The sequence below is a fragment of the Schistocerca piceifrons genome, chromosome X, assembly GCF_021461385.2.
Source record: "Schistocerca piceifrons isolate TAMUIC-IGC-003096 chromosome X, iqSchPice1.1, whole genome shotgun sequence".
Taxonomy (NCBI): Eukaryota; Metazoa; Arthropoda; class Insecta; order Orthoptera; family Acrididae; genus Schistocerca; species Schistocerca piceifrons.
Genome location: NC_060149.1, coordinates 709,654,106 through 709,680,418, shown reverse-complemented (window position 1 = coordinate 709,680,418; position 26,313 = coordinate 709,654,106). Strand labels below are relative to the sequence as shown.

The window sequence follows — 26,313 nt, the reverse complement described above, 5'->3', positions numbered from 1 at the left end:
GAATATGGAATCGGGGGGTTCAGGAGGGTAATAAGGAACGCCGTACTGGATCCCAACGGCCTCGTATCACTAGCAGTTGAGATGACAGGCATCTTATCTGCATGGCTGTAGCGGATCGTGCAGCCACGTCTCGATCCCTGAGTCTACAGACGGGGACGTTTGCAAGACAACAACCATTTGCACTAAAAGTTCGTCGATGTTTGCAGCAGCATGTACTACCAGCTTGGAGACCATGGCTGCGGTTACCCTTGACGCTGCATCACAGACAGGAGCACCTGCGATGGTGTACTCAACGACGAACCTGGGAACATGAATGGCAAAACGTCAATTTTTCGGATGAATCGAGGTTGTGTTTACAGCATCATGATGGTCGCATCCGTGTTTGGCGACATCGCGGTGAACGCACATTGGAAGCGTGTATTCGTCATCGCCATACTGGCGTTTCAGCCGGCGTGATGGTAGGGGGTGCCATTGGTTACACGTCTCGGTCACCTCTTGTTCGCATTGACGGCAGTTTGAACAGTGGACGTTACATTTCAGATGTGTGACGACCCGTGGCTCCACCCCTCATTCGATCCCTGCGAAACCCTACATTTCAGCAGGATAATGCACGACCGCATGTTGCAGGTCCTGTACCGGCCTTTCTGGATACAGAAAATGTTTGACTGATGCGCTGGCTAGCACATTCTCCAGATCTCTCACCAACTGAAAGCGTTTGGTCGATGGTGGCCGAGCAACTGGCTCGTCACAATACGCCAGTCACTACTCTTGAACTGTGGTATCGTGTTGAAGCTGCATGGGCAGCTGTACCTGTACACCCCATCCAAGCTCTGTTTTACTCAATGCCCAGGCGTATCAAGGCCGTTATTACTGCCAGAGGTGGTTGTTCTGGGTTCTGATTTCTCAGGATCTATGCACCCAAATTGCGTGAAAATGTAATCACATATCATTTCTAGTATAACATATTTGTCAATGAATACTCGTTTATCATGTGCATTTCTTCTAGGTGTAGCAATTTTAATGACCAGTACTGTAGATTCTCACTGTTTTTAGATATTTGTCTGACACAACTTTACTTCATAAATCCTTCGCCGAACGAGTGTGTCATTTATTCAACAATTATCGTTAACGAATTCATCCAGAAGCAATTAATTGGCATCGTTTGATACACAGAAGGTGTGCGACACGTAAGTATTATGAAGATGGCTTCTGTTCTTTCGGAGATGTCCGAAAGAACAGGTGCCATCTTCATATCGTTAAGGTTAACCAGCTGATGACCTTCTTCAGTGCGGATGCACACAAATTTCCTGAACTCGTACGGGACTCGGTGGATTGTCTGCCGCGAGTAATGGGTATAGTAGCAGGGACACTACGAATGTAGTGTGTGGTCTATATGTTGAGGATGTGGGTCTCACGGGGAGCGTGCTGGTGATAAGTCCCTGCAGTCGCCCTATCCTCTGTGCCCTCGGTGGCTCAGATGGATAGAGCGTCTGCCATGTAAGCAGGAGATCCCAGGATCGAGTCCCGGTCGGGGCACACATCTTCAACTGTCCCCGTTGATGTATATCAATGCCCGCCAACAGCTAATGGTATTGATTTAATTGTAATTTCACTTAAGTATTAGGCTTGACTACGACAGTTGCCGCAAGCTTAAAGGGTGATTTCAATACTGGTATAGAACGTAGCAGGTAGATGCCATACATATATGGCTTAATTACAGCTATATGTTGCTACAGGCTCCTGCTCATCTTCTCGTAATAGGGAGTGAACATTCATTAAAAACAGTATATAACGTGTTAGGCTCTGTCGTCATAGGCTGCCGTTTATTCGAAGGAAGTAACCCAACATTAGCTTTAACTGATTTACGGACAACGTAAGTTGCCTGTCGAGCGTTAGTCAAAAGTATTTTAGTATGTTATAAGGACAATCAAGGATGGTTAAGCTGAAGCTATGAGGATGAAAAAAGAATAATGTTCAGTCTGTTATGTCGACCACTGTCCCAGAATTTGTTAGTCACTTACTCTATTATAAATTTTCACCAATCACCAGAAATTTTATCTCCACCAAGTTGTATCTCAGTCCTAGGTAATTCCATTGATGAATTAAAGTCACCCAACCCAGTTGACATAATCTGTCTCTCTGAACACCATGTGACCACTGGTATAGGAACTAGGCCTAAGCACAATGAGAAACTCAGACAGGAGAGTACTGCAAATGTTAGAATAAGGAAAGGTTCTCATAAAAGTATAATTAAAAATAATGGAAGTATATTTGATCAAAATATTGGGAGTTTAAAGACTAAAGTAGATGAGCTTCTGGTTTGTTTAGAAGATTTAGAAGCTGAGAATGAAATAGATATACTATGCCTGTCTGAGCATCACATTGTTACTGATATGGATAAGGTAAATGTAAGTGGGTATAAGCTCTCTGCACATGTAATGAGAGAAAATATGGAGAAAGGAGGAGTTGCCATATATGTCAAAAGTTATCATTGTGCAAAAAGTATAGAAACAAAAAAGTTTTGTGTAGAGAAACATATAGAAGCATATGCCAGTGAGCTTAAATTAAATAAAGGCACATTTATAATTGTAACTGTATATAGGTCCCCATCAGGAAATTTTCATCTATTTCTGAAAAATTTGGACTCCTTGTTATGCTATCTGTCAGACAGGGGGAAGCAAATTATTATTTGTGGGGACTTCAATGTAGATTCTCTGAAAGAGGGTAATAGGAAAAATGACCATGAAGTATTACTCGGTTCTTTCAATTTGACACCCATTATTGACTTTCCTACTCGGGTGGTAAAGGATAGCAGCTCACTGATAGATAACTTCTTTATAGACCAAGATAAATTTAACCAGATAAATGCTCAGCCTGTTGAGAATGGTCTTTCTGATCATGGTGCACAGCTAGTTACAATATATGACATAGCTCCATTCAGCAATACTAAACAGTCCTCCAAAGTAGTACGTTCAGTCAACGATTTAACAATTGCAAATTTCAGGGAAAGCCTACAGCAGTTAGACTGGGATGAGGTGTACCATGAACCTGATGCCAATTTAAAATATAATTTATTTCATGACATTTTTGTAAATGCATTTGAAAACTGCTTCCCCAAGAAAATAGTTAAATATACTCGTAAGAAACCTTGTAACAAACCATGGCTTACTAAGGGTATAAAAATATCTTGTAACCGGAAAAGGGAAATGTATCTGACAGCAAGAAAGAGTAGTGACCCAGAAACTATCAAAAATTATAAAAACTACTGTGTTATATTAAGAAAAGTTATTAAAAAATCCAGGAGTATGTGTATCATGTCTGAAATCAGCAACTCTGATAATAAAATTAAAACAATTTGAAATATTATTAAAAGAGAAACAGGTCAACCAAGAGCAGAGGAAGACAGTATTACCATCAAATTGAATGAAAACTTTACGAACAAAAAGTCAGAAGTTGAAAATATTTTTAATAATCATTTTCTAAATGTTGTGGATATAGTAGGATCCAGGTGTTCATTAGAAGATGCTAGGTTGTTAATGGAAGAGGCCATACCTATGCAATTTGATACAATTGAAATCTCACCCACTTCTCCCTCTGAAATTAGGAAATTAATAAACTTGCTTAAAAGCAAAAACTCACATGGAATTGATGGCATTTCCAGCAAAATACTAAAAGCTTGTTCTCAACAGATAAGTAAGATTCTCAGCCACCTGTGTAATAGCTCTCTGGAACAGGGCATTTTCCCTGATAGACTGAAATATGCTATTGTTAAACGTTTGCATAAAAAGGGGGATAGATCTGATGTCAACAATTACCGCCCAGTCTCCCTTCTAACAGCTTTATCCAAAATTTTTGAGAAAGTAATGTATTCAAGAGTAGCTTCACATATCTGTAAAAATGAAGTACTAACAAAATGTCAGTTTGGTTTCCAGAAAGGTTTTTCAACAGAAAATGCCATATATGCTTTCACCAGTCAAATTTTGAATGATCTGAATAACCGAACACCACCCATTGGGATTTTTTGTGATCTCTCAGAGGCTTTTGATTGTGTAAATCATGAAATTCTGCTAGACAAGCTCAAGTATTGTGGCATGAGTGGGACAGTGCACAAATGGTTTAATTTGTACCTAACTGGAAGAGTGCAGAAAGTTGAAATAAGTAGTTCTCGTAACATGCAAAGATCAGCACATTCCTCAAACTGGGGAACTATCAAGAATGGGGTTCCACAAGGGTCAGTCTTGGGTCCTTTGTTGTTCTTATTATATATTAATGACTTGCCATTCTATATTCATGAAGAGGCAAAGTTAGTTCTCTTTGCTGATGATACAAGTATAGTAATCACACCTGACAATCAAGAATTAACCGATGAAATTATCAATGCTGTCTTTCAGAAAATTACTAAGTGGTTCCTTGTAAATGGACTCTCACTGAATTTTGATAAGACACAGTACATACAGTTCCGTACAGGGAATGGTATGACGCCATTAATAAATATAGACCTTAATCAGAAGCATATAGCTAAGGTAGAATATTCCAAATTTTTAGGTGTGTCCATTGATGAGAGATTAAATTGGAAGAAACACATTGATGATCTGCTGAAACGTTTGAGTTCAGCTACATATGCAATAAGGGTCATTGCAAATTTTGGTGATAAACATCTTAGTAAATTAGCTTACTACGCCTATTTTCACTCATTGCTTTCATATGGCATCATATTTTGGGGGAATTCATCACTGAGGAATAAAGTGTTTATTGCACAAAAGCGTGTAATCAGAATAATAGCTGGAGTCCACCCAAAATCATCCTGCAGACATTTATTTAAGGATCTAGGGATATTCACAGTAGCTTCTCAGTATATATACTCTCTTATGAAATTTGTTATTAACAACCAAACCCAATTCAAAAGTAATTGCAGTGTGCATAACTACAATACTAGGAGAAAGGATGATCTTCACTATTCAAGATTAAATCTAACTTTGGCACAGAAAGGGGTGAATTATACTGGCACTAAAGTCTTTGGTCACTTACCAAATAGTATCAAAAGTCTGACAGATAACCAACAAGTATTTAAGAAAAAATTAAAAGAATTTCTGAATGACAACTCCTTCTACTCCATAGAGGAATTTTTAGATATAAATTAAGAAAAAAAAAGAAAAAAAATTTAAAAAATAAAAAAAAAATAAAAAATAAAGAAAACCAAAAAACACACAAAAAAATGAAGTTGTTATATTAACTTAAGTATGTTGTTAAATTAACCTAATTATGTCATGTATTAGAAAATTCGACTCGTTCCACATCATTACGAAATATCGTATTCATGATCCATGGAACTAGTATTAATCTAATCTAATCTATTTTCCCTACATCTGCATCCGCAAATACAAAGTACAAAGAAACTACGTGTACATAATTTTATAGTTTGTAGGGAAAATAAAAAGAAACACTTTTCTTCTGTGACAAAAATGTCGCAGGTGCACCGTTTCCCCGTTAGGTTCAAATGGCTCTGAGCACTATGGGACTTAACATCTATGGCCATCAGTCCCCTAGAACTTAGAACTACTTAAACCTAACTAACTTAAGGACAGCACACAACACCCAGTCATCACGAGGCAGAGAAAATCCCTGACCTTGCCGGGAATCGAACCCGGGAACCCAGGTGTGGGAAGCGAGAACGCTACCGCGCGACCACGAGCTGCGGACTCCCCGTTAGGTGTCCAAGATGTTGTCACGCTATTGATGCTTACAGGCCATGTTCAAACTGCAGTGTGATGAATTGTTTTAGAGATGTTGCTGAAAATGTCATTTGTTTATATTAATGCACAACTGGCATCTGCGTGCCAATGATTGCATCTCACTCTCAAAACTACCAGGTTTATCACGCATAACTGCTGCAGTACCAGCCAAAAATGGGCAAGCGGCTCTTCTGTAGTGTCTTTCGGTGTCTCGTGCACAGAACGCTTCATCTCTCCAAACAAAAAGAAAACCATAAAAGTAAAGTCGGTGAAACTTGGAGGCTATGCTACCGGTTCACCCCTCCAGATCCAACAGTTGGGGAAACATTGTTTAAATCTTCTTTGGCATCAACGGCAAAGTGCGAGGCTTCTCCAACATTTCAGTTAGTACTTCTCGGAGAAAGATACAGTAACGTCCTTCGCAGAGCTTGTTAGGCAGAAACTACGGCCCAATCAGACGGCTGTGAACAACACCGTCAGATACGTTAGCACGCAGATGTCAGTTGTGCATTAATGTAAGAGGGCGCCATTTTCGGCAGCATCTTTAACAAAAAAAAGCATCACACCGTCACCGAATATCACTAGCGTCAAAACTTTCATGGATTCCTTGTGGGGCAACGTTGCACCTGCGACTCTATGTTACAAAAAGTGTCATTTTATGTGTTCCAAACACTCCAAAATTTTTTGTATGTTGTTCTTTTACACCGTGTATATTGTAAAAACCACTGTGACGTGCACGGTATAGGGTATTTCGCATGCTACAACTTCTTAAACTTTCTTCCCTTTCCAGTCCCATATGGAGAGCAGGAAGGATGACTATTTAAATACCACTGTGCGTGCTGTAAGTAGTGCCAATTATGTCTTTATTGGCAGTAAGGGAGCGATACGTAAAGGATGAACGATATCTTTAGAGTCTTCGCCTAATACCAGTTCTTGAAACTTTGTAAGTAGGCTCGAAGGGGTATGAGTCACACACACTTGAACAATATTTTAAGATGGGTAAGCAGTCTCCTTTGTAAACTGACTGCATTTTTCCAGTGTTCCGCTAATGAACCGTCAGCCATCTTACCTTCGAGTCAAACTATACGATCATATCAATCCATATCACTACAAATTTTGCTTTTTCTGTCTTGTTATTTCGCCCCCAACACTCCGTGTGGGTAGACGGTGAGCTGCCAGAGGTATAATACCCCGTTCTTCAGTGAAAAGTTATTACAAAAAATTAAAAAAAGAGATAAAATTAATCTATTAGCAAATCTAGATGACTGTAAAAACCTCAGCAGACTGGAAGGTAGCCTTGGTACATCCACGACACAAGAAAGGCTGCAAGGTGCCGGGGCTAGCAGTGTGTCTAACACTAAATTCTTCTAGAATCTTCTTATGTAAATGATGCTCTAAGTTCCCCCTTTTCTAACTCCGACTTTTGCTGTTGCACATGGATTAAGAAGAAACGCGAACTGACGGTAATCGACCCTGCAAGTGGAGTAGAAAAGAGTTTGGCAACCGCAATAATTTAATTTAATAGAAATTAATTTGATAAAGGAAAGTTTCATTAACGTAGTGAGAAATGAAAGGGCTGCTTTACCGATCCACAGAATGAAAGTTCTGTCCAAAATAACAATTTGATTTATTATGACTAAACTCAAAATAATAAAAAAACACATGAAACATTTGCAATACGTCAAATTGGATACTCAAATAAATGCTGTGAAGGTGAAGTTGTCCATAAACTAGCTTGTGCCGTTTATGACCAAGTGGTTTGTGGAGCCAATTCCTTGTAACTCAAATCTTAAGAGAAACACCCAGCCAACCCAACATTAATTGCTGCTACAGTAGTGAGAACTCTGACAATGAACATCCAAGACAAAACCACGTAAAAAAAGAAGGGAACAGGCGCGCTCTGCTGAGCTCTGATTATCACAGAGCAAAATTCCCTAATCTGCCGGTGCTGCGGACATACATTACCAAGCTGTCTTCTTAACTGCAAGGACACGATCTGGCGTACCGGAAGCGATGGCTGGTTGCATCGACGTCCTGTCGTGGTGATGATAATGCCACGAGTATAGCCCGAATCAAATTATTCTGGTCTGATTGATCCAGACTAAAGACTACCTATCAATACAAATGCGCCTCTGAGGGAGACGAAGAAGGCTCGCTACACAATCACTGACGGTACAGTGATTGATTTTAACAAGCGAAGTCACACAGTAACTCCGATACAGTCAACTTTAGCCAAAACTGCTCAAGACGGACAATATAGGGCGCTTGTATGCAGAACGCTCAATTGCCAACTGTACTCGGAAAATTACGTTGAATTCGAAACTTCAGCAACTTCGTCAAACAGTTACAATTAAATGAAAGTGTATTAGACAGCCAACGGAAGGCAGGCTGTCCAGAGCAGCGAGAGCTCAGTCTTGTAACCTACCCCGACCGAAAGGCGAGAGCCGACTCCCTCAAGAGCACTTGTACAAGCCGAACACAGAACATTCCCGCCCCCACAAAAGTGGCCGTGGTTAAACGTTCCAATCAGCAACTCGAAAACCGGCGGAAAATTCCACTCTATTGCCGACACACTACTATTCCACCAACGGAGATACTTGGCGCCAATTTCTGCGCCGATTTTGCTACGTCACGGAGCTATCCCGTGAGCAAGCCAATCGCAGTTATGATTTTGCAGAAAACGCGGGAATTTGCCCGCCAAGACTGCCTGGGAACACAAGTCATTCCCACGCCTCGTTGGTAGCCCGCCAGAAAGTGTTTTCTCTAAGTTTCTGCGAAGTAACGGAATCTCTAGTCCAGCTGCTCTGTCAGGCCCCTGTGGGCGTGTCGCCGCCGTTCTTATGACAATGTCAGCGTCTGGAAAGCATCCACTCGACTCCCTCACACCCGTCGGCTTAACCCCTTCACGATCAGCATACCCCGCCTGTCACCAGACCACCCGGGTGACTAGACACTGCGTGGGAAGTCCGCGTGTGAAGGAATAGCAATTTTTCACTGCATGCAATTAGAGAGGAAAATCGAATTACTCAGAGTAAGATAGAAATATGAGAGGGGGCTCATGCCACCTCTCAAGGCAATAAACAAGACGTTAACAACTACAGAGGAACTTCTTTGAGGCCAACTGCATGTAAAATATTTTTCAAGATTTCACTTAACTGAGTAGAATTAACACTGGACAGTCATTTAGGTGCGTATCATGATGTTTTTAGGAAGGGAAGATCGTTTTCTGAACAAATATTTAATCTCAAGTCACAGATTAAAGAATCCATAATAATTATGGAAATGATTGTCGATTGCAAAAAGATGTTTCATTCCATTGAAGGACTAACTGTGGATATAATAATTCAAGGATTTTGTACAAAATCTAAATTAGCAAACCTAGTTCATAAAACACTAACAGACACTATCTAAAATGAACTTTATGGCAACAAATATTAGCCCTTCGAAATACACACAGGTATATGGAAAAGTGATGGACTATCACCAGTTCTTTTTAGCTATTTGAATGAAAAACTGCATAAGTAAAAGACTTCAGTGCTAAAGTTGGGAAGAGAATACGAAAATATTCGTACAAATTGTCTCACATTTGCAGATGGCTTTGCTGTACCTTCTGAAAATGTGACATTTACTGTAACAGAACTCAGTCTTTTAGGGAAAAAAGTAGTCAGTAGGAATGGCATTAAAATTTCTTCAGAGAAAACCAAAACTTTTACAAACATTAAAAACGCACAGAATTTTCTGAAAATAGATAGTGACCAAATTGAAAAGGCAAAAAAAAATTAAATATCTTGGAGATATAACTCAATAACCCATGTGGAGAATGGTGCGGGTCGGGTCGTGTGTAGTTATATAAGCCACTGTGTGTTATCAATGGAAATGAAGGTAGGTGGTAGGGTTGACAGTGGGAAGCTGGAAGGGGAGCATAAGTTTGGTAGGTTTTGAGCCATGATGTGGAGTTATAGTTTGTAGGATTGATAAATGTCGGGGCGGATTTCATTGTCTGGGAGAGCGTGTCGGCTGAATTTGTGTTGGAATAGGATACGCAGTGCGTGCAGGTTTATGGATGGTGGTAGTTGTTTGTAAACGCGTGGCATTATACCAGCATTGGTGATTAGAAGGAAAATAATGTGGTGACTGGAATCAAAATTGTGGATAGCATAGGATATGCGGTGGTGTTCGATGTGGATGTGGAAGGGTGGAATTTGATGAGATTGTAGAAGATCCACGTAAGGGAGGGTAAGTGTCTGCGGAAAACAGTGTGGAGTGCATGAAATTCTAGGATATGGAGAGACTAACATAAGAGGGCCGGAAATGCATGCAACATTGACGTAAGAGAGGACAGGTCGGGGTTTTGTAAGTATGTAGGGTAGTGAAGGGGTATAATTTCCAAATTCGGCCAGTTAGTATTTTAAGCAGTTCTAGTCTATTGTGGGCTTTTATTGGATGATTAGTAGGTGAGGGTTCTATGTTAGTTCCCAGTCGAGGATTATTCCAAGATATTTTAGTTTGTTACTTACAAGGGAACCTCCCCATCGCACTCCCCTCAGATTTAGTTATAAGTTGGCAGAGTGGATAGGCCTTGAAAAACTGAACACAGATCAATCGAGAAAACAGGAAGAAGTTGTGTGGAACTATGAAAAATATAAGCAAAATATGCAAACTGAGTAGTCCATGTGGAAGATACGCAACTTCAAGGGTGATCCGCCGGCACGAGCGCCGTGGTCCTGTAGTTAGCGTGTGCAGCTGCGGAACGAGAGGTCTTTGGATCAGGTCTTCCCTTGAGTGAAAATTTTAATTTTTTGTTTTGAGACAATTATTATCTGTCCGTCCGATGCGATCACTTTTTAGGGAATGATAATCACATTCACAAGAAAACCTAAATCGGGCAAGGTAGAAGAATCTTTTTACCCATTCGCCAAGTGTACAAGTTAGGTGAGTCGACAACATATTACTGTCATGTGACGCACATGCCGTCACCAGAATCGTATAGAAAATATCAGACGTGTTTTCCTGTGGAGGAATCGGTTGACCTATGACCTTGCGATCAAATGTTTCGGTTCCCATTGGAGAGGCACGTCTTTTCGTCTACTAATCGCACGGATTTGCGGTGCGGTCGTAAAACAGACACTAAACTTATTACAGTGAACAGAGACGTCAATGAACGAACCGACATATCGTAACTTTGTGAAAATAAAGAAAGTAAATTTTTCACCTGAGGGAGGGCTAAAACGAAGGACCTCCCATTCCGCAGCTACTCACGCTAACCACGGGACCACGAAGATCCTGAACTCCTGTTGTCCTTGTTGTTGCCTATGTTGCGCAAGGACTACTGAATTTGTATATTTTGCTTATTTTTTTCATAGTTCCAAACAACTTCTTCCTGTTTTCTCGATTGATCTGTGTTCAGTTTTTCAAGGCCTATCCTCTGTTTCAACTTATGACTAAATCTGAGGGGGTTGCGATGGGGAGGTTCCCTTGATAGAGGTTTAGGGCGGTAGTAGATGGTGACGCAGAAGTCATGAAGTTAGAAGCTGTGAATGGTTCGTCCTATAATTAATGCCTAGGTTTTGGAGAGGTTGGTCTTGAGGAGGTATTTCTTGCAGCAGAAGAAACAAATAGTTATGTACACATATTATAAATTAAAGTCCTCAGCTGCATTTTCCTTTCTCTATGCGAAGGCCAATATTATGAACTACTGTCAGAATTTTTAAACGGTTTTCAATAATAAATAGACTGATACAGGCAAAAGATTTACGTACAAAATTATAGTAACGATGAGTGGGTAATATACAGACATCAAAAAAGTTTTGCATCACCTCGGTTCTGAGAGTTCCGGAACCTGTACAGAAAATTTGAATAGAGATCAACATAAATATCATTTTCGCCCTTTTTATTGCTCATGAAAACCACACATTCCATGTTGTACCACCATACAGCGAGACCTTCAGAGGTGGTGGTCCAGACTGCTGTACGCACCGGTACCTCTAATACCCAGCAGCACATCCTCTTGCATTGATGCATGCTTGTATTCGTCGTGGCATACTGTCCACAAATTCATCAAGACACTGTTGGTCCAGATTGTCCCACTCCTCAACGGCGACTCGGCGTAGATCCCTCAGAGTAGTTGGTGGGTCACGTCGTCCATAAACAACCCTTTTCAATCTATACCAGGCATGTTCGATGGGGTTCATGTCAGGAGGACGTGCTGGCCACTCTAGTCGAGCGATGTCGTTTTCCTGAAGCAAGTCATTCACAAGATGTGTACGATGGGGGCGCGAATTGTCGTCCATGAAGACGAATGCCTCGCCATATGCTGCCAATATGCATCTACATCTGCCCCTACGCGATTACTCTGCTATTCTCAACAAAGCGCCTGGCAGAGGGTTCAATGAACCACCTTCAAGCTGTCTCTCTACCGTTCCACTCTCGAACGGCGTGTGGGAAAAACGAGCACTTAAATATTTCCGTGCGAGCCCTGATTTCTCTTATTTTATCACGATGATCATTTCTCCCTATGTAGGTGGGTGCCAACAGAATGTTTTTGCAATCGGAGGAGGAAACAGGTGATTGAAATTTAATGAGAAGATCCCGTCGCAACGAAAAACGCCTTTGTTTTAGTGATTGCCACTCCAGTTCACGTATCATGTTTGTGGCACCATCTCCCCTACTTCGGGATAATACAAAACGAGCTGCCCTTCTCTGTACTTTTCCGATGTCATCAATCAGCCCCATCTAATTCGGATCCCACACCGCACAGCAATACTCCAGAATAGGGCGGACAAGCGTGATGTAAGCAGTCTAATGGTTCCACTATCGGTCGGAGGATGGCATTCACGTATCGTACAGCCGTTATGGCGCCCTCCATGACCAGCAGCGCCGTACGTCGGCCCCACATAATGCCACACCAAAACGGCAGGGAACCTCCACCTTGCTGCACTCGCTGGACAGTGTGTCTAAGGCATTCAGCCTGACCGGTTTGCCTCCGACGATTATCTGGTTGAAGGCATATGCGACACTCATCGGTGAAGAGGACGTGATGCCAAACCTGAGTGGTCCATTCGGCATGTTGTTGGGCCCATCTGTACCGCGCTGCATGGTGTCGTGGCTGCAAAGATGGACCTCGCCATGGACGTATGGAGTGAAGTTGCGCATAATGCAGCCTATTGCGAACAGTTTGAGTCGTAACACGATATACTGTGGCTGCACTAAAAGTATTATTCAACATGGTGGCGTTGCTGTCAGGGTTCCTATGAGCCATAATCCGTAGGCAGCAGTCATCCACTGCAGTAGTAGCCCTTGAACGGCCCGAGCGAGGCGTGTCATCGACAGTTCCTGTCTCTCTGTATCTTCTCCATGTCCGGCTGGACACTTCCCTCGTTGAGAGCTCTTCCTGGCACAAAGTAACAATGCGGACGCCATCCAACCGCAGTATTGACCGAGTAGGCATGGTTGAACTACAGACAACATGAGCCGTGTACCTCCTTCCTGGTGGAATGACCGGAACTGATAGGCTGTCGGACCCCTCCGTCTAATAGGCGTTGCTCATGCATGGTTGTTTACTTCTTTGGGCGGGTTTACTGACATCTCTGACCAGTCAAAGGGGCTGTGTCTGTGATACAATATCCACAGTCAACGTCTATCTTCAGGAGTTCTGGGAACTGGGGTGATGAAATTCATTTTTTGATGTGTTTATGTATTGTTATCTGTCCCATATTAAATTGGCGTTTGGAGTAACATCTCGTAGCAATGATGGGAGCTATGAGTTGGCCAGGTATAAAAAAGGCTGTATTTGTCAGGCAAATGGAGTAAATCAAACAGCCGCCGCAACATGAGGCAGCAAAGAAGCTTGACCAGAATCTATACATTTGTATCTACACATAGCTTAAATGAAAGTCACCCTCTGCATTTTTGTGTCTGTGTTTCACGACTGTACTCCGATTGAAATTACTTTGTGACTGACTTTTAAGCGAGTCGATTGGTAGGTGCCAGCCGACATCCAGTCGCAGCTCTTTCTCGAGAGCCTGTCCGGTAGGTACGTACAGCGCCTTGTGAAGAGTGGCTGGGTTGCACGCCGGCGACGCTGTCCTCTGTCAACCACCAAGTAATTTTAATTTGAGTATAACACCGAGTACTACGGTACACATTTCGGTACGGTTATCACTAACAGATAGATTGATGCACGACGTAGTTATGTGTTTATAATTTATGACCGCTACGGTAGAGAAATCGTCCGGCCGTAGATACTAGCGAAGCTTTGTTGGTTCGCTGGTACGCAGGTTTTTTCATGAGCTGTTTGAGTCTAATTGTGAATCATTGATATTGTAGTCATAGCTTACTACGTCTTTTCGTTTTGCGAAGCGCTTCATTATAAATTTCTGTGCATTTATGTGGAGTATGTATGGCGGAACTGGTCAAAAAGTGACATTTTCGGATTATTATCTCTTATTAATATTTGATCTCTCCTGAATAATTTGATGCTTTATATGTCGAAAAATTCCAATCGGAAGTGTAGTTTTTATCATTTCGAAGTTAATATTGCGAGTGTAGAATTATCCGGTCGTTCTGCACTGACTTGCCTAAGTATCACTATCTCTTGAACTATTCAATCTAGAAGGCTGTGGTTTTCAGCTATTTATTCCTTGAAATCATGTTAATGTTCGTGTCAAGGGGTTGGATGCACTGTGTAAACAGAAATGGCGGTATAGCACATGCATTTTGTTTATTTACTTAGTGGTTGTCGTGTTTCATAAGTTTAGAACTGAAAACATAGTGGTTTGGTGTGTTATTATACGCTCTTGTACCTCTTTTCAACATGACGAAAAGTAAGGGTTGTTTTAAGAACCGACGTTTCCGTGGAAATCAGCATATTACAAAATCTACATCCAGTTTTGATCCTGAAATAGAGTTTTCACAGACCCATGATGAGGAAACGCCTACTAGTGCTTCAAAGAGGAAAGTTGGATACAATGAGGATTTATTTATTGGCAAAGATCAAAATAGTTTAGGTTATGTTCTTTTAGATTTGAGTGTGTTAGGACAAGTTTTACAAGATGCTGTGTCATGTAAGGTTTGTGGTGGGCAAATTAGCATCTCTGAGGAGTCATCTGCAAGGACTGGACTGGCTAACAAACTTGATACTCAGTGCGAAGTTTGCAGGCTCTCGACATCATTTTGGACTCTGAAAAGTGCAAGAATGACTTGTTTGAGAGCAATGTTAGATTCCTGTATGGAATGAGGTGCATTGGGAAAGGATTGATTGCAGCTGAAGTATTATGTGCAACGCTGAACTTGCCAAACCCACCAACCAGATCAAGTAAGTACACAAAAGTAATTGGTGAATGTGTCAAATCTTTTGCTGTTGCTTCTATGAAAGCTGCTACTAAAGAAGCAGTAGAATTAAATAACACAGCAGATTTATCTGTGGCAGTTGATGGCACATGGCAGAAGAGAGGTCACACATCAAAAAATGCAGTTGCAACTGTCACTAGTGATGACACAGGTAAAGTTTTAGACATTGAAGTGCTAACTAAATACTGTCATCAGTGTAAATCAGTTGATGAAACAAGTGAAAGCCATAAAAAAAATTGCGCTAAGAATTATGAGGGAACTAATAGGGATATGGATGCTACTGCAGTTGTTTCTATGTTCAGACGCTCACAACAGGAGAGAGGTGTGTGTTACACTGAGTACTTGGGGGATGTGATTAAAATACTTACAAACCAGTAGTGGAAAGCCAACCTTATGGTAATAAGCAGATTGTTAAGATTGAATGTGTGGGCCACGTTCAAAAACGGATGGGAACACGTCTCCGAAGATTGAAGCAGACAAAAGGAAAAGAGAAGTTATCAGATGGAAAGACTCTAAATGGTAAAGGAAGACTTACAGACAAAAACATTGATGAACTCCAGCATTATTATGGAATGGCAATAAGAAACAAAACACTTGACTTACATGGGATGAAACGAGCAGTGTGGGCTACATTCTCCCACAAATCTTCCACTGATAATACACCTATACATGGTCTTTGTCCGCCTGGTGCTGATTCATGGTGTAAGTACCGCAAAGCTCAGGCAGCGAGTAACCAGGAACAATTTAGGCACGAAAATAGCATACCATCTGCAGTGATGGAAGCTAAACCAATATATAGAGAATTAGCTCATCCTGACCTTCTTTCCAAATGTCTCCATGGTCGAACACAAAAACCGAATGAGTCTTTGAATAGTGTAATTTGGACCCGCATACCAAAAAATGTCTTTGCAGGAAGGAAAACTCTATGCTTGGGTGTTTGTGATGCTGTGATAACGTTTAATGATGGTATAATTGGAAGATTTGGAGGAATAGAGGAACTTGGTATCACTCCAGGTGCCAACACACTGCAAGGCTTTCAGCGAATGGATCGACTTAGGATCATGAAAGCCCAGCGTGCAGAAGAGGAAATGACTAAAGAGGCAAGATGCAGGGAAAGAAGGAAGCTTCTAGGTTTGCAGGATAGTCAAGAACAGGATCCAGATAATGCTGATTATGGGCCTGGCTGTTTCTAGAAGCTGTCATGCCTCCATGTGTAGGTTAATATCAAATAAAATGTTTCAACTTGATTTGCTGGAAATGACATTTTTAAAATTATTTGACCCATTATGTCAGGAACTATTACAGATACAGATCTCTAATTTTACACTACGTTACCACTTAGTATACTGCAGCTATTGAACCTCCCAAAACATCTCTACTTCTAACGGTTTTTTACTTAGGGAAGAAAAAGTGGACTTTTAAAAGAAAATATTGAACAACATTTTCAAAAAAATCATAACTAGCTAATTATTTCTCTGTACATTTTGATTCTGGTTCAGTAATCAGAAAAGGAGTGATACTATACATCCCAAAAATTTCAGATCTCTATCTGTCACAGGTTCTGAGATAATGGGTCATCAATATTGCAAATTTAACACTGTGGGTATAGGACGTACGTACTCCCCTTAAAGGAAGTCTCTATTCTTTGCACACATTGAAATCATATCAAGGACAAGTTGAATATTCTGCAGCTTTTCCATTCATTGCTTAGTGCGTGGCTCGTGGTAGAATGCTAGAACGTTTCTAACGTTAAGAAATGATGGATCGTTGCTGATACGAGTGTGGTGTGCGCAGGCGCTGACGGACCGCCGGTCGGAGCACGAGCGCGTGCGCAAGCAGCTGAAGGCGCGCTGGGCCCGCGAGGTGGCGCGAGCGCTCGCCGCCGCCGCAGCCGCAGCCGCCGCCTGCCTGCCCGACGACGAGGTACGCCTACACTCCACTCTGCTCTACCTACGGTATATGACCACAAGCGCCCGGACACCCCTATCCAATGAAACGGTGGACATTACGAGAGGCGCACGCACCGGTGTAAAAGGAAGTGGGGGGTATTGTGTTGTCAGTAGAGAAGCAGTAACAAAATAATGGGTCGGTCAGCAGCACTCACTGAGGTACGCCTCACCCTCACTACCCTACACTCTGCTCTACCTACGGTATATGACCAAAAGCGCCCGGACACCCCTGTCCAATGAAACGGTGGACATCACGAGAGGCGCACCCACCGGTGTAAAAGGAAGTGGGGGGGGTATTGTGTTGTCAGTAGAGAAGCAGTAACAAAATAATGGGTCGGTCAGCAGCACTCACTGAGGTACGCCTCACACTCACTACCCTACACTCTGCTCTACCTACGGTATATGACCAAAAGCGCCCGGACACCCCTGTCCAATGAAACGGTGGACATCACGAGAGGCGCACCCACCGGTATAAAAGGAAGTGGGGAGTATTGTGATGTCAGTAGAGAAGCAGTAACAAAATAATGGGTAGGTCAGTAGCACTCACTGACTTCGAATGTAGACTAGTCATTAGAACTCAGCTGGATAAAAAAATCCATCAGAAACGTATCAACCCTTCTAAAGACGCCAAATTCTACTGTTGGTGATGTGACTGTGAAGTGGAAACGCGAAGGAATAACCACAGGCTAAACCCCGATCAGGCAGACTTCATGTACTGACAAGCATTACGGAGGGGGATTGTAAGCAATTACAAGGAATAATTAGAAGAAATCACTCGTGAGTTCCAAAGTGCTACCCGCAGTCCGGGTAACACAATGACTATGTGTATGGAGTTAGAAACAATGGTATACAGTGGTCGAGCAGTTAGTTCCTCACACACCACAAATTTCTGAAGTAAATGATAAGCGACGTTTGAGGTAGTGTAAATAGAGATGCCACTAGGCTGTGGGTGACTAGATACGAGTGATTTCTCCATCTACACGTACATGGATACTCTGCAAGTCCTGACAGAGGGTTCATCGAACCACCTTCATAATAATTCTTTATTATTTCACTTTCTAACAGGGAGCGCACAAAACGAACACTCATACCGGGTGATCAAAAAGTCAGTATAAATTTGAAAACTTAATAAACCACGGAATAATGTAGATAGAGAGGTAAAAATTGACACACATGTTTGGAATGACATGGGGTTTTATGAGAACCAAAAAAAAGTTCACAAAATGTCCGACAGATGGCGCTGGACAGCAGGTAACTGCTACAGGTAAGTGCTACCGTGACGGGTGAGAGGTACGCCGATATGTTACAGAATCGCATCATCCCCAGCCTGGCTGATAAACACCTGCTGGAACGTACGATGTTTACGCAGGATGGCGCTCCGCCCCATAATGCTGGACGCGTGAAAGATCTCTTACGCGCGTCGTTTGGTGATGATCGTGTGCTCAGCCGCCACTTTCGTCATGTTTGGCCTCCCAGGTCCCCAGACCTCAGGCCGTGCGATTATTGGCTTTAGGGTTACCTGAAGTCGCAAGTGTATCGTGATCGACCGACATCTCTAGGGATGCTGAAAGTCAACATCCGACGCCAGTGCCTCACCATAACTCCGGACATGCTTTACAGTGCTGTTCACAACATTATTCCTCGACTACAGCTATTGTTGAGGAATGGTGGTGGACACATTGAGCATTTCCTGTAAATAACATCATCTTTTCTTTGTCTTACTTTGTTATACTAATTATTGCTATTCTGATCAGATGAAGCGCCATCTGTCGGACATTTTTTGAACTTTTGTATTTTTTTTTTTTTTTTGTTCTAATAAAACCCCATGTCATTCCAAGCATGTGTGTCAATTTGTACCTCTCTATCTACATTATTCTGTGATTTATTCAGTTTTCAAATTTGTAGTGACTTTCTGATCACCCTGTATATTCCGTATGAGCTCTGATTTCCCTTTCTTTATTACGATGATCTTTTCTTCCTATGTAGGTCGGCGTCAACGTAATTTTTTCGCATTCGCAGGAGAAAGCTGGTGACTGAAATTTCGTATGAAAAGACCCCGCCGCAATGAGAAACGTTTCGTTTTAATGATGTCTACTCCAAATCCTGTATTATGTCCGTTACACTGTCTCCCGCATTTCTCGATAACACAAAACGTGCTGTCTGCTTTGAACTTCCTCCATGTACTCCGTTAATCCTATATGGTAAGGATCCCACACCGCCCAGCAGTACTGCAAAAGAGGATGGACGAGCATGGTGTAGGCAGTCTCTTAAGTAGATCTGCTGCATGTTCTAAGTTTTCTGCCAACAAAACGCCGTCTTTGGTTCGCCTTCCCCACAACTGTTTTATGCATTCTTTCTAATTTAAGTTGTTCGTAACTGCAATTCCTGGGTATTTAGTTGAATTTACGGCCTTTAGATTTTATTGCTTTATCAAATGGTTCAAATGGCTCTGAGCACTATGGGACTCAACATCTTAGGTCATAAGTCCCCTTGAACTTAGAACTACTTAAACCTAACTAACCTAAGGACATCACACACACCCATGCCCGAGGCAGGATTCGAACCTGCGACTGTAGCAGTCCCGCGGTTCCGGACTGCAGCGCCAGAACCGCACGGCCACCGCGGCCGGCGATTGCTTTATCGTATAACAGAAGTTTAACGGATTCCGTTTAGTACTCATGTGGATGACCTCGCGCTTTTGATTATTTAGGGCTGACTGCCAATTTTCGCACCATAGAGATACCTTTTCTAAATTGTTTTGCAATTTGATTTGATCTTCTGATGAATTTACTAGGCGATAAACGACAGCATCATCTGCAAACAACGTAAGAAGGCTGCTCAGGTTGTCTCCTAAATCGTTTACATACAGGGTGATCAGAAAATGTGGGAAACACTTGCAGCGCATATTGGACAGAGATATATATGTTAAGTTATTTAGCATTGAAGTTAGTCAGTCAGGTCGTCACGCTCACAAATTCAAGTTTCAGCTCTTCAAACAAAGCACTTCTTGGGCAACACAGTCCCTGGCAGGCCGCTTGAATGTGTGCGCGCGACGTCGCAGTTGGATAATTTCAGTGCTAAATAACACGGAAACGACCCAACGTATAGACTTTTTAAGGGAACGCTTATGTCTCAGTAGAACGTGCCCTGCAGCATCCCTAGAAGCGTTTCAGACATTTTCTGACATCCCGGTAGATAAACGATCTAGGAGGCAATCTGGGCAGCCATGTTATGTTGTTTGCAGATAATGCTGTCGTTTATCGTCTAGTAAAGTCATCAGAAGATCGAAACGGAGGGCCTATAACAATGTCTTAGGGAATGCCAGAAGTCACTTCTGTTTTACTCGATGGAACTGTGACCTCACTGACAAAAAATTACGAATCCAGTGGCGTAACTGAGACGATATTCCATAAGCACGCAATTTAATTATAAGCCACTTGTGAGGTACGGTCTCGAAAGCCTTCTGGAAATCTATAAATACTGAGTCAGTTTGGAGTGATGCATCACATACGCTACGGAAATCCGAAGGAAGAGTTTGCTTTCGGCGAATGCCTCGAGAACGTTACCTGCCTTTATATGTTGTGCCAACAGTGAAGAACGGAGGAGGTGGTGTTACGAGCTAGCGGTTTTTCGTAGATCAGCTGCGTTCCCCTTATTACGCTTAAGAAAACGCTACATACGGAAGGATATGACCACATTGTAAAGCGTTCTGTACTGTGTACAGTTATGCAACAGTTCGGAGACGATGCTTGTGTAACCTGTCGTACAGCAGTATATGTGAGACAATGATCTGTGGATAATAACTTTCCTTAAATGGACTGGCCTGTCCAGAGTCCAGATATGAACCAAATGGAACACATTTTTGATGATACTGGACATAGAATTCGCTCCAGACCTCAGCATCCAACAAAACTACCATCTCTAGTATTGGTTCTTGAGGTCAAATGGGTTGTCATTCCTTAACAGACATTCAGACGACTCAGTGAAGTGTCCCCAGCAAAGTTCAAGCAGTCAGAGAGGCAAAGGGTGGACACACTCTGTGTTAACGTCTACCAATGGGTGTCCTAATACTTTTCATCAGATAGTGTACTACACAACTCCGTACTTCCTCCTCGAAATATTTTAGCAGCTTTCGTGTAGTTTCCATCTCTCGCAAGTTCTATCATCCATTCCTAATCTTCTAACATCATACACTTTGTCTCCCCATCAATATTCGTTTACCCTTCTCCCCAACCCCCATCCACCACCACCTGCTGAAGTTCCCAAGCCTCATCAAATGCCTACAATGTGTTCGGTAGGCCTATGTTTTCCGCAGAAGCAACTCGCTAGAATTCACAGTATTCCTTGAGAACCATGGCTTGATGGCGCATCCGTATACAATGTGTCCCCTTCCTCACATCTCCACACACTACACGTACTTCCACAGGCTGGCGTAAATCACCATGTCCTCCCATACCATGCAATCAATGTCGTATCAGTTATAACACCCACTATCTCTTCACCCCCTTCCGAAGGTCGCTAACGCACACCTGTGATGTGGCGGTCGATTCTTGGTAAGCAGGTTCGAATGCTCGTGATAGAACAAATTTTCACTGCCAATATATGGCCTGCAAGAGGAGGATAGGCGGTGGCGTAAAATTCCTGATCACCAGTCTTTGCAACAATGTCTTAGATTAAATTGCAAACCACTCCGCAGTGTCTCATGTAGTGAGTGCATTTGACACTTTCGATGGTGATCCCTAAGTCGAATACAGACATCAAGATCGGAGACTCCCTTTGTGCTATTCGATAAGCGTAGGCTATGTCCCATCACCGGATTTCATCCCCTCCCTTCTCTCGTCGTCATCATACCACTCATCGCACGCGCAGCCATTAAACTCACCTACGCTCTACCAATACACATACGACACAACTCTCACATAATCGCAAGCAAAGGAGTCACTGAGAGAGTACGTAAAGCACCTTGAACCTGAACTACCTTCTTACTGAGCAGTAAGAGTTGCTGAAGAGAGAAACACATTTTGCAATAAAAGCTGTTTATTACAAGAACCAAACTAAATACAACTACTGAGAACGAATGTGAGACCTGAGTTTCTCCTGGCGTATACAACTTTCAAATAACTTCCGGGAATTCAGCCAGGTAACATTTTCAGCGACCGCCGATAATTCGGCGGGAGAACACCCCACTATTTTCAAGGCAAACTGCAACGGACAGGCGGCTTACATGCAAATTTAAAACCTCGGCCTCATAGTAGGGAGAATTTGAATGTGTTTTTAGAACATCTGAGCACGATCCACCCGAACATTCGTTTTACGATGGAGGTGGAAGAGGATGGTTGCCTTCCCTTTCTTGGCGTGTTGATTAGGAGGAAGGATGATGGATCATTGGGACATGCAGTCTACAGGAAACGTACTCACACCGACTTGTACTTACAGGCTAATAGTTGTCACCATCCGGCTCAGCGTGAAGGGGTACTTCGTACCTTGGTACACAGGGCACATGCCGTTTCTGACGCTGAGACTTTGCCAGCTGAGCTGTCCCATCTTGAAGTTACATTTCGTCAAAATGGTTATAGTGATAGAGTGAACGTGCGTTGCGCTATCGACCAACTGTAAATCGGGTGATTGATGGTAATTCTGAGTCTACTGCCTTTTTGCCTTACGTAGGAAACACGTCCAACAAGATCGGTCGTACTTTACGGAAATACGATGTGAAATGTGTTTTACGACCTCCATCTAAAATTAGAGCACTATTGGGTTCCGTTAAGGATGATCTTGGACTGCGTAAGGCGGGTGTATATCGTATTCCTTGTAGCTGCCGCATGGCATATATTGGTCAAACTATCAGGACCGTGGAGGACCGATGTACTGAGCATAAACGGCACACATGATTACAGCAAGTAGATCTGCTATTGCCGAACATTGCTATGATACTGGTCACCCCATGTTATATAATAACACCGAGATATTGGCATGCACGTCCAGCTATTGGGACAGTGTTATTAGGGAGGCAGTTGAGATTAAATTAGTGAGCAGCCTCGTTAATAGGAATGGAGGTTTCTGTTTAAACTCTGTTTGGAATCCGGCTCTCTCCCTTGTCAAAAAAAGAGGGACGGAATCAATGCTACCTCACCTGCGAATTCATAGTTTCGCTATCGATAGCTCTGACTTTGGTCATCTTTGGTGGCACTAGTGTTCAGTGTGTGTGTTATCTTTCCTGTTTCAGTCCTTTTTTTTTTTTTCTTTATTGTAATTTTAAGCACCTCATACAAGGCGGGCTGGCAGCAGCATAATACGCTGCTCTTCAGCCTTAAGGGGTACAATAATACGATATATAGGTGACACAGACAATACAAAAAAAATGGCGGGCAAAGAATGTAGATACAAAAACAAGAAACACGAAGCCGTTCACGCTGGACGAAAAAACACTAACACTTTTTGACACAGCGCACAGAAGACGGACGACGGCGACGGCACACGTGAACATGCTTCAGTCCTAGAACCGAGGTTTTATTGCATGTTCGCCGCCTGTTCGTTGCAGTTTGCCTTGAAAATGGCGGGGTGTTCTCCCGGCGAAATATCGGCGGTCGCTGAAAGTGTTACCTGGCTGAATTTCCGGAAGTTATCTGACTGAGAATGAATGTCTACACAATTTGAGAACAACAATGTCTTGAGCACCAGGGAAGATTAATAACGACACGGTCCCACTAGGCGATGAACTCGTAGACAGTCACATGGAAATACTGCAAAGTGGTGCCCTCTGGAGCGGCTGACGGAAGTGCAGCGGCGGACGTGGCTCACGAAGGGGCGAGGCGACAAATTGGCGGGCAGCGGCAGGTGGGATTCGTAGCGGAGACTCGTGGCAGAGACATGGCGCGCCTGTTGGTCGGTCGGAGCCAGGCCTACCTAACTAGACGCCTGTGGAGGGATAGAGAGGCGGTATCGTCTGTACACGTGACTGCGTGGACGTAAGGTAGTGCCCACGAATGCAGCGGTATGTGGCGAGGCTGCCGCCCCCGGACGCTGTGAAAGCTGCTGGCGGCTTAGTACCCTAACTCTTCTTTTACAAACAACCTCATAGATAAAGCAGGGGCCGTACCTGGCCCCCGAGACATATACGTAATTGTGGTGGTCGAAATATGTAGGGGGAAGCCCTCCATGCATCACAGAACGCACCCCATAGGATATTCCAGCTAGCAATGCCACATGGAATTCAATTTTTACTACCTCATTCATTGCAAATAAAGCTTCCCACCCACTCTCTCCACGCATACGAGTCACCTCCAATCACATACAGGGTGATCAAAAAGTCAGTATAAATTTCAAATCTTTAAAAACCACGGAATAATGTAGATAGAGAGGCAAAAATTGACACACATGTTTGGAATGACATTGGGTTTTATTAGAACCAAAAAAAAAAAAAACTAATTTCACAAAATGTCCGACATATGGCGCTGGACAGCAAAACTGCTACCGTGACGGGTGACAGGTACGCCGATATGTTACAGAATCGCATCATCCCCAGCCTGGCTGATAAACACCTGCTGGAACGTCCGATGTTTATGCAGGATGGCACTCCACCCCATATTGCTGGACGCGTGAAAGATCTCTTGCGCGCGTCGTTTGGTGATGATCGTGTGCTCAGCAGCCACTTTCGTCATGCTTGGCCTCCCAGGTTCCCAGACTTCAGTCCGTGCGATTATTGGCTTTGGGGTTACCTGAAGTCGCAAGTGTATCATGATCGACCGACATCTCTAGGGATGCTGAAAGACAACATCCGACGCCAATGCCTCACCATAACTCCGGACATGCTTTACAGTGCTGTTCACAACATTATTCCTCGACTACAGCTATAGTTGAGGAATGGTGGTGGACACATTGAGCATTTCCTGTAAAGAACATCATCTTTGCTTTGTCTTACTTTGTTATGCTAATTATTGCTATTCTGATCAGATGAAGCGCCATCTGTTGGACATTTTTAGAACGTTTGTATTTTTTTGGTTCTAATGAAACCCCATGTCATTCCAAGCATGTGTGTCAATTTGTACCTCTCTATCTACATTATTCTGTGATTTATTCAGTTTTTCAAATTTTGACTGACTTTTTGATGTCCCTCACCTAGAAAATGTTACTAAGAGTCTACAGCACACTCATTACAGATTTTGGTGACTGCACAAATTAACCCATCAGTTTCGAATCGCCAAGTTATCCTTATCGATGTGTCATACTTCTTTGTATATTAACAATTTTAATCAAAGACTGAAGAACAGCAAAATTTTTAACATCGTTACTCACTGGTGGGTTCTAATCAAATTGCGAGCCTATGGAGTTGTGCGAATAGACTGGTTATTGCCTGTCAGAGAGGTCATTATTCGTAGTAACTAAGAGGAAGACATTTAGTGAAAGCAAAGTGATATCTGGGGTTTCACAGGCACGTGTTATAGGCCCACTACTGTTCTTAATCTATGAAAACGAGTTAGGGGACAATCAGAGCATCCGTCTTTGGTTTTTTTGTAGATGGTGCTGTCGTTCACTGTCTAGTGAAGTGATCAGACGATAAAAGCGAGTATCAAAAGGACTCAAACGAGATATCTGCACGGTGAGGAAAGCGCCAGTTCACCTTTCACAATTAAAATTTCTGTTACACGATAAATATCACAAACTCTAGGATGAAGAGTCAGCTAAATACCTCGAGATTACAATTACAAACAGCTTAAATTGGAAACATCACATAGAAAATGTTGTGGGGAAGGCATGTCAAAGGTTGCCTTTCACTGGCAGAACCCTCAGGATAGATTGCCTATACTGCGCTTGTTTGTCTTCGTCTGGACTATAGCTGCATATTATGGGATCCTTACCAGTTACAAATGATGTATGACATCGAAAAAATGCAATGATAGAAGCTTGTCTTGTGTTATCGGGAAATACGGGAGAGAATGTCACCGATAAGAGAAGAGAATTGAGGTGGTAATCACAAAAACAGATTCATTTTCCGTTGCGGCGAGATGTTTTCTGCAAATTTCAATCATCAATCTTTTCTTCGGAATACCAAAATATTTTTTTACTCCCACCTACCCAAGGAAAAAATTACCGTCGTAATAAAATAACAGATATCAATGTGTTCATTTTTCCCACCTGCTACTCGAGACTCAGGATGTCGAGCAATAGTCTGAAAGTGATCCTGTGAATCCTCTGTCAAACATTTAACCGTTAATTGCGGAGTAAACATGTAGATGGAGATTTAAGGGTAGCTATCAGCTCGCTTCCATACAGTGATAAAGGAA

The 26,313-nt window shown here is 42.6% G+C and overlaps 1 protein-coding gene across 1 annotated transcript in view; it reads left to right on the top strand.

Annotated features, from left to right (window-relative positions):
- The window catches only part of LOC124722659 (rho GTPase-activating protein 45-like), a 699,512-nt gene that overhangs the window by 482,379 nt on the left and 190,820 nt on the right, over positions 1 to 26,313 (top strand). Inside the window, exon 9 of the mRNA XM_047247804.1 lies at positions 16,875 to 16,943. Within this exon, the coding sequence (XP_047103760.1) occupies positions 16,875 to 16,943 (69 nt within the window). The remainder of the gene's footprint in view (positions 1 to 16,874; positions 16,944 to 26,313) is intronic.